Raw genomic sequence first — 16,023 nt, 5'->3', positions numbered from 1 at the left:
CCAAGGTTTTTGTGTTGACCTCTCTGTCAAAGAACATGGATTCCAAAGCTAATGTGCTTGAAATTTAAAAGGATGATGCTCTTTTTTTAATGTATAAAAATCATGATATATATACCAGCCAGGGGAAGACATGGAAAGACTGAAGTAGATCAGCTAATTAAAAGCAAAAAACAAACAAACAATGATTTGGCAAAAAAATATGTATACTTTGGTCTATAAGAGGAAAATAAGTACATGAGTAGGATTGCAAATGGTTTGATCTTTAGTATACATTACAAATGCAAACCCTGACCAAACCTGCCGGAAAAGAAAAGAAAAAGGAAAAAGAGACCAAGCCTAAACATTTACAAACACACAACAACCTGTAAAATGTACTGTAAAGTATGCAAAAATATGGTAACCCTATCCATGTTTATAAATTAATATGGGTAAATAATGGTCATTAATCATCAATTAGAATATTTGTGCTTATGCAAGGAATTTATTTGTCTGTAATGTACCAGCATACTATCAGGCCGGGCTCGGACCGGGGACTCAAATGCAACAAGTCAACGCTGGCTCAGGTGAGTAAGGAAGGTTTATTAACAAGCTGGGGTCGGTACACGGTGGTCAGAAGAATAAGGCAAAGGTATCCAAATCATTAGCCAAACTCGAGAAACACAAGGGGAAAAACTGGGTCGAAAAACACTAGAAAACACACGAGGAAAACACTGCTGGAACGCTTGCCACAAGGACGAAGACGAACAAAGGGGAAGACACGACTTAAATATAAGAGGGGGTGGAGAGACAATGGGAAACAGGTGCAACACATTAGGGCGGGGCCAGGTAATCAAACGTGGGAAACACAGGAGGGCAGGAAGTAATTCTGAAACGAGACAGAGGTTAGAACAACAAAGTAAAACAGGGGCACACAAACTAGGATGACAAGCAGGAATGAAAGCCATAACCTGATTCAGGGGCTAGACGTGACAGTACCCCCCCTCTAGGGCCGACTCCTGACGGCCCAGGTAGGTCAGGATGGTCCCTATGGAAGTCCCGAATGAGGGTAGGGTCCAAGATGTTACTAGCAGACACCCAGCACCTCTCCTCTGGACCGTATCCCTCCCAGTCAACAAGATACTGACGACCTCGGCCCCGACGTCGCACAGCCAGCAGCCGCCGAACAGAATAGACAGGGTCACCATCAATGAGTCGGGGGGGAGGAGGGGGCTTGGAGGCGGGAACTAAGGGGCTCTCTTGAGTGGGTTTGACTCGGCTTACATGAAAGGTCGGGTGTATCCTCATGGTCCTAGGGAGCCTCAGCCTAACAGCCAGTGGGTTAATCACCTTGGAAACTGGGAAAGGACCAATGAAACGAGGGGACAGCTTCCGAGACTCCACTCTCAGGGCAAGTCTCTAGTCGACAGCCACACTCGATGGCCAAGTCTGTAGGCTGGGGCTGGGATTCGATGCCGATCTGCAGCCTTTTTGTAATGCTGTGAGCTGTGCCATAGCATCTGACGGGCCTTGTTCCGGATTCGCCTACAGCGCCTCACTAAAGCCCAGGCTGATGGTACCTTGATCTCCTTCTCCAGGGCTGGAAACAGGGGTGGTTGGTATCCGTAGGCGCACTGAAAAGGAGACATACCAGAAGAAGAGCAGGGCAGTGTGTTGTGGGCGTATTCTACCCAAATCAGATGTTTACACCATGACGTGGGATTCTGGGAGGTAAGACATCACAGTCCTGTCTCGAGTTCCTGATTAAGACGCTCGGTCTGTCCATTAGATTGGGGATGGTACCCAGAGGAGAGACTGACTGTGGCACCTAGCAGTGAACAAAACTCCTGCCAAAAACGAGAGACAAACTGGGGGCTCAGGTCAGAAACCACATCCTTGGGAAAGCCATGGAGTCTAAAAACATGACAGAGGATGGCCTCTGCCGTCTCTTTGGCAGAGGGGAGCTTGGGCAATGGAATGAAGTGCACCATTTTAGAAAAACGATCCACAACAGTAAGGATAGTGGTGTTACCGTCTGAGGGAGGAAGTCCTGTGACGAAATCCAGTGAAATATGAGACCATGGGCGACTGGGCACAGGGAGAGGTTGTAGCAAGCCAAATGAGGGACATCGGGATGTCTTGTTTCGGGCACAGACAGGACAGGCGGACACATACTCTTTGACCTCTTTCTCCATAGACGGCCACCAGAAGCGCTGTTGGATGATGAACATTGTTCTTCTGGTTCCGGGGTGACAGGAGATGCGGGAGGTGTGAGCCCAATGAATGACCTGAGAACGTAAACCAGGGAGAACAAATAGCCAGTTTTGGGGAACCCCGTCCAGTACATCAACACTCTCAAGGACGCATTTGACTCGTCTCTCTATAGCCCAGGTGACCGCCCCCACCACACAAGAGGAAGGCAGAATGGAAGTGGGAACCTTAGGGCTGGGGTCCGGGTCAAACAAACATGACAGAGCATCAGGCTTAGCATTCTTTGACCCAGGGCGATAGGACACAGTGAAATTAAATCTGTTGAAGAATAGGGCCCACCTGGCTTGACGGGCGTTAAGCCTCTTAGCGGACCGGATATACTCTAGGTTCTTGTGGTCAGTCCACACAAGGAATGGTACCTCGGCCCCCTCCAGCCAGTGTCTCCACTCTTCCAATGCTACTTTGATGGCCAGCAACTCCCTGTCTCCCACGTCGTAATTCCTCTCTGCTGGGGATAATTTGTGAGACAGAAAAGCACAGGGGTGAAGTCTATTGTCTCTCACTGACCTTTGGGAGAGGATGGCTCCAGTACCAACATCTGACGCATCCACCTCCACCACAAACTGGCGTTTAAGATCAGGGAGGTTCAGAACGGGGGCAGAGGTGAAGCTCTCCTTGAGTCTCTTGAACGCTTTGTCTGCTCTGGTGGACCGCTGAAAAAGTACCTTAGGAGAAGTCAGTTCATGCAAAGGCGCCGCGACCATACTGAAATTCCTCACAAACTTCCGATAAAAGTTAGCAAACCCCAGGAAACGTTGGACCTGTTTCCTATTACTGGGGGTAGGCCATTCTGCAACAGCACTGACCTTGGCTGGATCCATCTGCACCTCTCCTTCGGAGATAATGAACCCCAGGAACGACACTGTGGAAACATGAAATTCACATTTCTCAGCCTTGACGTACAGTTGATTGTCCAGAAGTCGTTGGAGGACCTGTCGAACATGTCGAGTGTGGGTCTCCTCATCGAGGGAGAAGATGAGTATGTCATCCAGATACACAAACACATACACATTCAGCATCTCCCGGAGAACATCATTCACTAAGGCCTGGAACACAGCTGGAGCATTGGTTAGTCCAAATGGCATCACCAGATACTCGTAGTGACCACTAGGAGTATTGAATGCAGTCTTCCACTCGTCCCCCTCCCTAATCCGAACCAGGTGATAAGCATTTCGTAGATCCAGTTTAGAAAGCACTCTGGCTTCTCTGAACAGTTCAAACGTGCTGGAAATCAAATGGAAGGGGTACCTGTTCTTGATTGTGATGGCGTTCAATCCTCGATAGTCAATGCAGGGACGAAGGGTCCTGTCTTTCTTGTCCACAAAGAAGAACCCAGCCCCGGCTGGAGATGAAGAAGGGCGAATGATCCCTGCCGCCAGCGAAGAGTCAGTATATTCCTTCATGGACTGCACTTCAGGTTCAGACAGAGAGAGAGAGTAGAGTCTCCCCTTGGGAGGGGAGGTTCCAGGGAGGAGGTCGATGGCGCAGTCAAAAGGGCGGTGAGGAGGTAGAGGGGTGGCTTTGGACTTGTTGAACACCTCCTTGAGGTCCCAATAATGTGAAGGCACGTGGGAGAAATCAGGAAAATCCATCTCAGAGGCATCCTGGGAAACCTGGATGGAACTGAAAGACTCCGAGGGAACACACTTCTCACTGGGAAAGCAAGTCTCTTTGCAGCTCTCCCCCCAAGAAACCACAGTCCCTTTAACCCAATCAATTACTGGGTTGTGTTTTAACAACCAAGTGTGTCCCAGAATTAGGGGATGAGAAGGAACTCTATATAAATGAAAACTTATTGTCTCTGTGTGGTGATCGGGGAAAGAAAGTTCAACTGGCTGTGACATGTGGTAGTCGGCGACCCGTCTTTTCCCCTGTCGAAGTCCGACTAACGCACAAGCTTTGTGTGTCTTAGAAAACAAAGGGAAAGAGGAACACACCGGTGATCTCCGATTCCACGCCGCCGTGGCCCAGGCTTCGGCTCTACCGGTGAGGTGGGAGATGACGTACGCAATCTCGGCTCTGTCTGTCGGAAAAGCTGCGGCTTGCAGCTCGAAGTGCAGGTCACACTGGGTCAGAAACGCTCTACAATCACCCGAATATCCAGAAAATTTCTCCGGCTGGGAAAGGTGAAGCGGTAATACCGGGTAGTGATGAAGGGGAGCAGGGTCTGGTGCGGGCGCTGCTGGAGGAAAGACTGGACCGACCGCTGCCGCAGCAGTCTGACTCTGCAACTTCTGGAATTGTTCGTTAAGGTGAGCGAGTTGCTCGCCAACCGCAGTCATGACACTTCCCTGCCGATCCGCCATCTCCCTCATCTTGTGTCTCAGGAGACTAATCTGTTCCTCCTGGTTACGGATCTTGTCCTCTTGGATCTGGAGAACAAGGCGGACCTGGTCGGAGTTGGCTGAGTCCATGTTGGCCAGTTCGTACTATCAGGCCGGGCTCGGACCGGGGACTCAAATGCAACAACTCAACGCTAAGGAAGGTTTATTAACAAGCAGGGGTCGGTACACGGTGGTCAGAAGAATAAGGCAAAGGTATCCAAATCGTTAGGCAAACTCGAGAAACACAAGGGGAAAAACACTAGAAAACACACGAGGAAAATACTGCTGGAACGCTTGCCACAAGGACGAAGACGAACTGGCAGGGAACAAAGAGGAAGACACGACTTAAATACAAGAGGGGGTGGAGAGACAATGGGAAACAGGTGCAACACATTAGGGTGGGGCCAGGTAATCAAACAGGCTGGAAACAGGAGGGCAGGAAGTAATTCTGAAACAAGACAGAGGTTAGAACAACAAATTAAAACAGGGGCACACAAACTAGGATGACAAGCAGGAATGAAAGCCATAACCTGATTCAGGGGCTAGACGTGACACATTCTGAACGCTGCTGAATGCGTGACCGCAATTGTAAATGAAGCGCTGCCCTTTGGATGCGAAAAATGTCTGGTATTTTTGTCATAACTTAAAGGATAGGGATAGGTAACCCTCTTCTTGTGCCATTTATCCTGTTAACACACATGTCAAAAACATGCAGCACAGACAGGACTGACTTGACATACAGTATGATGAGTACTGAGGTTTCATAAGTGGCACCATGGAGAAATATTCAAAGAAAATAATTCTCTTATCAATAAGTCATCCTACATGTATCAAACACGATGTATACACTGTAGACCAGAGGGTGAAAGAGTGAAATCAAATGATGAATGGTTGAAGGGGAATATGGTTATGTAGGATCTAGCCTTCGGCCATTTTAACTGTTCCATCCTGTAAGATGTGGCATTTTCATTTTTCATATTTATGCCTTGACAGGATTTGATATATTTGAGATCATATTACATCTGACACCATGTTTCTGAATGTTTGTATTTCATACACCCAGTGATCTTTTGTAGCAGAGGTTGGTTTTTGTTTTGTTGCGTATGTGTTTTGTTCTTCAAGAGTTGAGCAGCATGACCTTGGAGGTTGAGCTCCAGGGCTTATTTGTCTCTTCTAAACAGAGACTGTTTTCCAATCTGTTGTCTAATTATCTCTCCACTCCAAATGAGTCACAGTCAGCCCTGAGTTGCATATACCACACTGCATAAACCATTTACTCTTACAGTGGGGAAAAATAAACCTCCAAAGTGTTTATCCCACCTGCCCAGAAGCTTGAATACACACACACATACACAAATATAGTTCACACATGAGTACAGGGGGTAGAAAGATAAATTCAGTGAGCTGTATTATGGAACCACTCTGCCTTTGTAACATGGTCATGGAGAAAAAAAAAAACTACCAATGGCTTGCTCGGCCTGTGGCTCCTGAGCTGGACGTTAATCTAACCACGGCCTTTTTTAATGGGAGTGAAGTGGGGAAATCGATAGATGGACCACCTGTTCGCTCAAACAGCACAATGAAAAATGAAACAGTGAATTTTTTCTCCCTCAGGGTACCATAGGGAGATCTTTTCTAATAATATATTAGGGTGTCACCAAGGTTAGATTAATTATACATGGATTACAAATCATACCTTAGAAGGCTAGGCGTTTGCACACAATATTTCAGATGTATGAAGAGTGGGCGTACAGTACGGTACCTTTCAGAAAGAGAACAGCTCTAGTAGCACTGAAAGTATCTCTACAACAGGAAGTTAAATATGTACAGTAATAGTCAAGACAGTGTGGGGTGGATACGGTGCCTCTGACTGAACAAAACCCATGCAGATTGGCAAAGCACAAGCAAATGAAGAAAACATACTGATTTGACAACACATATGCAGCATTTGAGGGGAAAGCATAAAATACATAAGACATAAAATATATTGATAATTTAAAAACTCAGTCATCAGTTTTGCAGCACATATAAAGCATAAACAAATGGACTGTAAATACATAAAATACAGCTACACATAGTAAATACAATCAAATACAGAAGACACTGCAAATATAGACAGCACATCTAAAAAGAGAAAACAAAATCCTTAAAACGTAATGGAACTAAAAACTGACAAAGACCCCTGAACGAGCTATATGACAGGAGACAAACAACACTGGACTTTTCATAGTGATATTAAAACCCCCTGTAATGTTCACTGTATCACTGGAACCACTGTTAATGTATATTTACTAGGTATTTGTTTAGTTTCACTTGGCTTGTATCATCAGCGCTATTACCAGTAATCGGTCAACGTCAAGTCAAGCAAATTCAAATCTTGCAGTAAATCTTTGTGCGTTCTTTGTTGCTGTCATTTTAAATACACATGGGTAATAAATACAGTAAATCTACATTTACTGGCCCGCAGTCTGCTCACCATTCTAGGGTCTTGCCACTTTCACTGCCTGTGAATAAGTTCTCAGTTAGTGATCTATAATGTGAAACATCAAGTTTCATTTATTTGTTGCACAGCACCCAGTGGAAAAAAATTGTGACACTTTATTCTTCTTGAAAATGAGTGCTCTAGCACTTTGTAGGTGCTCAAGTGAAAGAATAAGGTGGATGGTTATGTGTGATTGGAGTGAGATAAGCATACTGCGTTAAAAAAGACACATTTACCTGTTAACAACAAAATGCTGTGGGTAGCACAGTTGTTGTAAAGAATAAAGAAGGGAAAGAAGAATAAATTTGTGCTGCTGTGATAAATCTAAGACCTCTACGCACACAAACCTATTTCTTGTAGTCTTGTCTTGCCTCAATATCTTGCTGTCTTGGGAAATCATGCCAAACATGACTTTGTTTTTTCACCTGTTTGTGCTTAAATGGAACTTGGGAATGCAGAGCAGCTTTCATTGCTTGTGTTTGCACTCACTTTGTGCTGGAAACTGAAAAGAAAAAAAAATTGAGAGCTGTAAACTCAATTTAGACAAAAGAATGGGAGAAGATATGGACGGCTTGGGCTGCCTGCTTTACAGAGAAAAACTGGAGGTAAATTATAAAGCTCAAATAATGTTTTGTTGTCTTTTAGTTTCCACCTGTTCTCTGTGTTCTCTCGTAAGCTGCCATTGTTTATTGGCCCTCAACATTTTCAGATTTTTTCTTATACATATTTTGCTGCTTTTATACTGCTAAAAACAAACACATATGAATGTGTCTGGAGAGTTTAAGACATCTCAAAGATTGGTCAAGCCACCTCTCTGTCCTGCTTAAAATCATGAGTTTACTCCAACAAGGGGTTTTATGTCAGACTTCAAAAACATACAGTGAAACGAAGCGTGCAGTCGAGTTATTCAAATTGCTTTTGGCAACATTTATTTATATTGGCTGCTATGAAAGTGTTTGATAATTGATAATTTGTTTGATAATCACGTTTTCCAGTGTGGCGTTAACAAGAGCGGGTCACATGAGCCAATCTCAGTGAGTAAATGAAGCCTAAGGGGGCCAGCTTAATTGGGTAATGTAGTTAATAACATCTGAAGGGTGATGAATGGCCAGTGCTCTTTCTTGCTGAGTTCTCAGACAACAAATTAGCTCCATTAAAGGCTGCAGTTAAAGGAACTCTGAAGGAAACTGATTAACTTAAATTATCTGGATTGAGTCATTTTGTACCTGGTTTAGGCCTGCGGTACACATTAATGGATTTATCCTTTATTTATACGCTTATTTACTTTGACTTTCGCATCTGTTGTCAGCTTAGCCATTTGTGACTAGGGGTTTCTCGTAATTTTCCTTTGAAAAAGAAAAAAGACAAGCATAGCCCTTAATTAAATCAACATCGAGGACCTTTTTCTTATTGCCAATTAACTTGGTTCAGTGACATGAAAGGATTTTTCAATTAAAAGAGAATGGAGACAGTGAGATGATGGACATCAGAATTGCTACTTTTAGAATCATTTACTGATTTTGATCAGCACAACCATAATTTGTCTGCTTTGAAATAAAATGAAAGAAATGACTAAAAAATACATTTATAGAAAACCAGAGCCATGGCAGGTATGTGATGTATCCTGTGTATGATTGTTTGTGGATTATACCCACACATTCTAAGCTTTGTTGTGAAACTAGAAGCAATGTTGTGGGTGATTTAAGGTAAATGGGAGCAATGATTAAACGTACACCATTCTCTTAGATCTCACTGAAAAAGAGCACATTCCTCCGGTTATTCCTCTCTGCTCATGCTCGTCTCTGTGAGGACAGTTGCCCTGAGGAAAGGGCTGCTGTATTTCTCCAGCATCCTCCAGGAGTGGCAGCTCACAAAAAGGAATGACACAGATTATGGGAGATTTATGAGAGTGATAAATACACCCTCTTTTATGCCCCTCAAAACAGCTTTTCATCAGCTCCTCAGCAGTGTGTCCAAGTGATTGATGACAGGACTGTTCGTTCTCCTTGTCCACTCCTCAAGCTGTTTATGCTCTGTTTCCCATCACAGATGCAGATCTACCTTTACAATTCAGATGACTTTGACAGCCTCAGCGCTGCCATTAAGGAAAGACGCATCATTGCTGCCATGGCTGTCTTCTTTGAGGTAAAGTATCGCCAAGACTGAAGGTCAAGACAAATATAAGAAGAAAACCAAGATTACATGAGAACACCTATAGAGCATAGATTCCTTAAATGTGTCAGCAGCATCGCTGTAGGGATTTCAAGGTTTGTGTGTTGGTCAGTCCACCACTTCGGGCCAAATTGAAATATGTCACCTAATATTGCATGTATCGCCATGAAATTTGGTACACACATTTATGACCACCTCAGACTGAGTTGTAATCAATTTGGTGAGCCCCTGGTTTTTCATGCAGTGCCATCATTAGGTGAAAAATGTCTGTTTAATACTTTTTTAATACTTCCTTATATCCTTTTTCAAAGGCTTATAAAATAACCTTATGAACATAAATAGTGCTTATTAACAACTGTTAGAAAACCAGGGAGAGGATCTCCCTGACAATATAACAAGAATTGATTGAAAGAAATTGACAAAAATTAGATGGAAATAGTAAAGTATACTAAGAAAATAACAGTAGGAGAATGGAATGGAAAAAGGATGTTGTAAAACAGTGAGGCAGTTATGACTTGAGGGGGATAGATGGAATTGTATTTGTCCAATTATGAAAAAGATAAAGATATGAATAAGTTTTTGAGGTCAGTGAATGATAAATATTTATTAGAAATGATCTTTGGCACCTCTGTTGTGATAGGAAATTTTCTCTTTACCTGGTTGCTGATTATTTTTCTTGTTCTGTGGCACATTGCAGATTGCTTACTGAGATAATACAAATTGCCCCCTGAAGGTCTGCGCACATAAGCTCTTAAAGGACAAGAATGGTCCTAATTTCTGTTAACTGTGGAAAAAAAACACCTCAGAGATTTATGAACCATGCAAAAGCATACAGTAGCAGCACTGGCACCTCCGGGGTCCCTCTTCATGTTACGCTCTTTATTTCTGTTAGCACCGTCTTTGCGATTGATGGCAGGTGATCAATGCCGGCTAACATTCAGCTTAATAGCATATAGGCAAGGGTCAGCTCTCAGGCAAAGGGAGGCTGGAATGGGGACACAGGTGTTTGTAATGTAGGTCTACTCTCAGACAGTGATGAAACGTGTGTGTACAAGGACCTAAATGCCTCCGCTGGGTCCTGACAGCCCTATTGCTTACTGCAATTAGCACCACCATACACAATCCGCTGAATAGCAGTTTACAGTGAGAGGGTTATTAAGCGGACACACACACATTGGCTCAGATTTACCATTTCTAATCAATTAGGAGAGTTCTTCCTATGCTCCCCAAAGGCCTATTAGTGGCCTCTAAGGTGTGCATATTATCCACATTCAGCATTCAGTTCTACACAATTATTCTCCTCTGACTGACCTGAATTAATGTTGAGCAAGGGAAGATTGGTCCCCGTGTCCCAACACTGTTTTGTCCAGTCTTGTCTCTTAAGTAGGACATTGGGAATTTAGTAGAATGTTGGGCTCAACAATTTGCCAGTCTTCCGTCATTGCAAAGAATTCACAGTAGGCCTAACAGATAAGGATGGAATCAACTGCGGTTGGGCAGTTATATATATCAACTATCAGCAATTGGTTCCATTGGAGTCCATCACTGTTTTGTTTGTTTGTTTGTTTGGAGGGGGGGCAATTTATTTATTTATTTTTAATTTTGCTACTTTAGTGGTCTGCCTTTTTTTGAGAATCCAACTCAGTAAACAATTAACATGTGAGGGACCATTTAGAGCATGCGCTAATAGGAACTGGCAGTTGGAGCTGGGTCAGAGCCATAAATCATACTGATTTCCGTCTTTCACAAAACAGGGCAGTGGCTAAATGACAATTAAGCCATCTTTGGTGGTTGCCAACTGATTGATTGGACCTGAAAAGCAACATCAATTCATAATTCATATTTGAGAACTAGACCAAGAACTGTATGTACATATGTTATCCCCACTGATGTCAGTGTCAGACAGCTGTTCACCTTGGATTTTGCAAGATGATGTATTTGCAAAAGCCTGTGCAGATTAGTGCTGTTTGAATCTTTTGTCAGCACTGTACGTTTGCAAAGACAGCAAATTGCTTCATTTGTGCCCTTTGGCTTGTCGGTTGCATCCAGTTTAAAACCAAAATAATCCCAAATGCACATGCAGCACACACACTTGCATTAAATTGGCTATCGCCAGTTGATGGACTGACATTAACAGTTACACAATTTTAACATATCTCTGAACCCTAGAATCAACTCTATTAGTTGCCTGGAGACAGTATAGCTAGCGACCAGAAGGTCTCATGGTGTTCTGGAGGTCACACTGGATAACAACAGCTATGACACAAACCTCTGAAGTAATCAAACGTGTTCAGCGTCTCCTAATAGCATCGAAAGCACAATAAAAGTTAACAGATGGAAAGCAGAGAAGTGGCAAATAAATAATTTTAATAATGGCATTTTGTCAGTTTATGTGTACTGTACCTAAATTTGAACTTAAACTTTATTTTAGTTTGCATAATTTGTATATGCTTGTATTGGTATACAACATAGTTGTCTAGTAAAACACCAAAAAAGAAAATGGTCAAAAGCCTGAATCAACTCTACTGTTTAGTCAACCTACAAAATCTTACTGAAAATTAAACATCAAGAACTTCACTGTAGTGACAGATGGTATTAGATGCTGCTAGATTATGTTGTATTGTAGAGACATTGCCCTTTTGGTGTCCAACCCCTGTATTTTTTCATGTTGATTGTCTTTAGTCATTATTTTTGGTTATTATTCTAGTCTTGTAATCCCTTTTGTAATCCGTTGTCTCTGGACATTTCCTGCAGCTGGGGCAAAAAGACAATCCAGCTGTGGAACCTATCATCCAGGGACTGAAAGGAGTAGTACATCATGGTAAGTAATGGGAAGGGAGGAATGGGAATAAAGCCTTAAAATTCTGCATCATATAGAACAGTCTTATTTATGTGGTGATTGCATTTATATGTTATGTCCATAAATGTATGTAAATGTTTTTGTTATTCTTTGTTTATCTGCAGTGTTTGTACTTTATTTTCCACAGATGTTTTTTTTAATCCTTCATACTAAAATCTCTTCCACATTAAATATTACTATGGGGATTAAGTTCATGTGGAATACTCAAAAAGAAATAATCCCATGCAAAATCACTCTGATGTTGCTGTTGTTTATGTGTTGGTTGATCCTTGAGGTAAATTCCCCATGACAGTGCAGACATGTTGCTCCTCTCTGCCTCCGTAGAACAAAGACTGATGGTCTTCTCTTCAACTGCTTAAACATTGTTGTTGTGTTGTTGTTTTTTTTTTTTTTTTAACTCAAATTAGTCTAAACACAAGATATGAGGAGAGTTTAACTTCAAAAGGAGGCAAAATTTGCAAGATACCGCCTCTTGCCCGCTAGTGTAGCTCCACAGTAAGAGACCTCCAAGGAGCTTCACTCATAGAGACAGAACTATTAATTACATCTGAGCCTCAATTAGACAACACTCTGTTTTAGTCCGACTCAGATGTACATTTATGCAGTCTCACGGACTGCAGCTCCTACAAAGGCTCATATTCATGTTTAAACTATTGATGTCTACCTCTGTATGTCATGGCACTATTCTTCATGGCATATTGTCTTAAATTACTGCTGCTGTGCTGGCTTCACTGCATGTATGACTTATGCAGACCATAAGCAGATGTTTTAGTATGACTGTGTAATCCTTTACTGCAGCCGGGGATTCAGCAGCTCTGTTTACACGGACACGTATGGCTTGTTTTACAACCTGCTGCTGACAGTCTTTATGTGAGCATAATCATACATTGACAAGGACATGTAAATGGATGAAGATATATAGAGGCTTGGTGTCACAGTTCTCAGAAAAGGGAACCAAGAGCAAGATCCAAGAGGCAGATGTAAAAGTAAAGAGTCTTTACTTAGAAAAAATAAATAAATAAAAACAAGGATACAAAAATCCAAGTGGGCAAACAAAGTACATGGGGCTAGACTGAGGCAAAATCCAAAAAACACAGACAAGGTCAGTATGTTTACGAAGATTCTCTGACAGGCTTCTTCAGTTCAGCACTGAAGACACCTTTTGAGCACTTAGAAACGGGAAAGGTCCAAAACACTATCAGGATCAAAACAGGCCGGTAAAGGACAGAGCACTGGAAAGCTAAGGCAAATGGCACAAAAGCAGTCTGGCAGAGAGCAAGTGGACAGAGACCTGTGTATACACAATGGGGAACAGGTGAGTGGGGAGTAGGAGCAGGACAGGTGATCCTACTGAAGGGAAAGGCAGGCAGGCAGATGGACGTGTCAGGGTCTGAAATGACAGCAGAGTTAAAACATATATGCACAAACAACTGGACTGAATAAATGAAAGGATGAATGAGTAGACTGAAACTCAAAACCATGACAGCTGGCGTAATTGCTCCGTAGCCATGCTAGTTTCACAAGACTAATGCTGAGCAGGAAAGGAAAAACACAGAAGTGGGAAAAACTCACTTAGAGACCATTAGAGATTCTTTAAAAACACAGGTCAATTGGCCTCTGAATCAGAAAATGGGTCACTTTGTTCAGCGAAATTTCTAGACTTCAACTCTCATTGAAGTAATTGCAATAAAGAAAATAGCTGAAGAAATATGATGGGTCTGTTATCAGCTGGGAGGCTATTTTACCTGTGATGTTCATTTCACAGAGGTTTTTAAGCTCCACTTTTCTTTTGTTATATAGCCTTGATAAAGGCTGGTTGCCAAATACGTTGGTTATGCTAGTTTGTTTCATGAACCTCATCAAATGTGGCTGAACTCTGTGCTGTGCAGCTTACACAGCTGTTTGTGCTAACACCACAGTATCTCTCATCTCCCAGCTGAAAGAGAGCTCAGTGTGGGTGTGGTGGTTTTTGGACTCTCTTCCTGCTGGCTGCTAAATGCTCCTCGCCTCCTCCCCTGTTTCGGTGGTTGGTTTTCCACCAGCTCGTTATCCAACAGTCATCCATCCATCAGCATCTCAGCGGTCCATGAGCGATAGGGCACGTACGCTGGCTGAAGACGGGGAGAAGAAAGGCTGTGAATGCTGAATTTGACTCTGAGTACAGATGAGGCAGGGGGGCAAGCCCTCCAGTGCCTCACTAGTGCTATCAAATTCTGCACCCCAAACCTCTGTTTCTTTTTTTGATAAGATCGTGAGCTCTGAGAGATTGGATTTGACATAAATTCAGCTTTATTTGTGTTTTTCACATCATATTTCAAGGAAAAAACAAACCCACCGCCAAGCCCACATGACGTATTTGCAGGAGATAAAGAGATCCTCCCCCTGCATCACAAAGTGCTGCTTGTTGTTATTTTGTTTTACACGGCCTTGGCTGGTTCTGATCACAGAGGACAAAACAGATCCGGTAATCATTTGGATCTGTCTTAATCCCCGTGGCCCATCCTGTGGTTGTTACACGGAGCAGAGCACGCTACCACCCAGCCACAGATCAGCTGTCAGAGCAGGTCATTTTATCACACTCCCCTCCCTTTGCTGCTTTCTCAGCCCATCAGGGTACAGAGATCTAGCCAGGGTGATAACAAGTGGTGGGGCTTTTAACTGCTTCCACCATCATTCCACTAGTGGAGGCTTCAGGAAAGCAGTAAAAATGCCATGGGGAGAGTGAAATGAAACGCCCAGTAAACATTGGTGTAAACGTAACTCAAGATGTAAGATATGCAGGGTTTTTAGCAGAGCATTAAAGAGTGAAAGATGTGGTATTTTTGTAGCTGTACAGAATAGTTCTTTCTGTTCTTTTAATCCCTGTGTATTGACAAGTTTTGATCCCATGCTCTACCCAGAAAAGGAGACCAACCTCAGGTCTTTCATCCTGAGGGATCTGCTGCCATCATCAGTGGACAGTTATTACCGATACACCGGCTCTCTGACCACACCGCCCTGCAGTAAGGTAGTGGAGTGGATCATCTTCTCCAGGCCCGTGTATCTGTCCCACTCGCAGGTGCGTTCAGTCTACCCGCGCGCACACACACACACACACACACACACACACACACACACACACACACCCACACACCCACCCAGACAGCTATATTCTCCATGCACAGTGAGATCCCATCCCACAGTGGATCACTTGCTGGCCCACAGTGCACAAGCAATTTTTCCCCTCATCTCCCTCTCCTGTTTCTTCTCTTTACCCTTGTTCCTCCCCAACTACTCCCCAACGATATAGAGGACGGTTAAGCAGGAAGGGGTAGCCAATTACTGTTTTTGAGTGATAGTATGAGATAGCTCTTATATATACACTACAGCTCAAAAGTTTTAGAACACCCCCATTTTTCCAGTTTTTATTGAAATTTAAGCAGTTCAAGTCCACTGAATAGCCTCATATGGTACAAAGGTAAGCAGAGAACTGCCCATAGAAAAAACAGCTCATGTAAATTTCATAGACAACTACAATAAATAATAATTATAATGAATAATAAATTGGTTGACTTACAGGCTTCTTGCAGCAATGAAAGTTAATTAAGCCTTGAAAGTTAATGCAAACAATTCCTGCATAATTCCCTAACTTTTGTTGATTACTTACAAACCCTCTGTCTATATAAAGGTACTGAAGTTACTACACCCTCCGATGCATTATTAGGACAATACTGTGGTACTGTATATTTCTATCAGAATGGGCATTTAACAAAGGGAGACAGACAGTTTGGTCAGGGGTTCAAAATAATGACCCAAAACATTAAAAGAAAGGAACGAGATGTTGGCTTCACCAGCGCAGTCTCTGGACTTAAACCCCATTGAGCTGGTTTGTGATGAACTGGACAGGAGGTGAAAGCAAAGAAAACTACTCTGCAACAGTGCTGGGACGAACTCTCTGA

The 16,023-nt window shown here is 43.0% G+C and overlaps 1 protein-coding gene across 1 annotated transcript in view; it reads left to right on the top strand.

Annotated features, from left to right (window-relative positions):
* ca16b (carbonic anhydrase XVI b) overlaps positions 1 to 16,023 on the top strand; it is a 103,192-nt gene that overhangs the window by 59,271 nt on the left and 27,898 nt on the right. The window contains exons 5-7 of the mRNA XM_041033779.1: positions 9,103 to 9,198; positions 11,980 to 12,046; positions 14,986 to 15,143. Of these exons, the coding sequence (XP_040889713.1) occupies positions 9,103 to 9,198; positions 11,980 to 12,046; positions 14,986 to 15,143 (321 nt within the window). The remainder of the gene's footprint in view (positions 1 to 9,102; positions 9,199 to 11,979; positions 12,047 to 14,985; positions 15,144 to 16,023) is intronic.

Source organism: Toxotes jaculatrix, chromosome 3, assembly GCF_017976425.1.
Source record: "Toxotes jaculatrix isolate fToxJac2 chromosome 3, fToxJac2.pri, whole genome shotgun sequence".
Classification (NCBI taxonomy): domain Eukaryota; kingdom Metazoa; phylum Chordata; class Actinopteri; family Toxotidae; genus Toxotes; species Toxotes jaculatrix.
The sequence above is the reverse complement of the archived record's forward strand: the minus strand, read 5'-3'. Positions and strand labels throughout refer to the sequence as shown.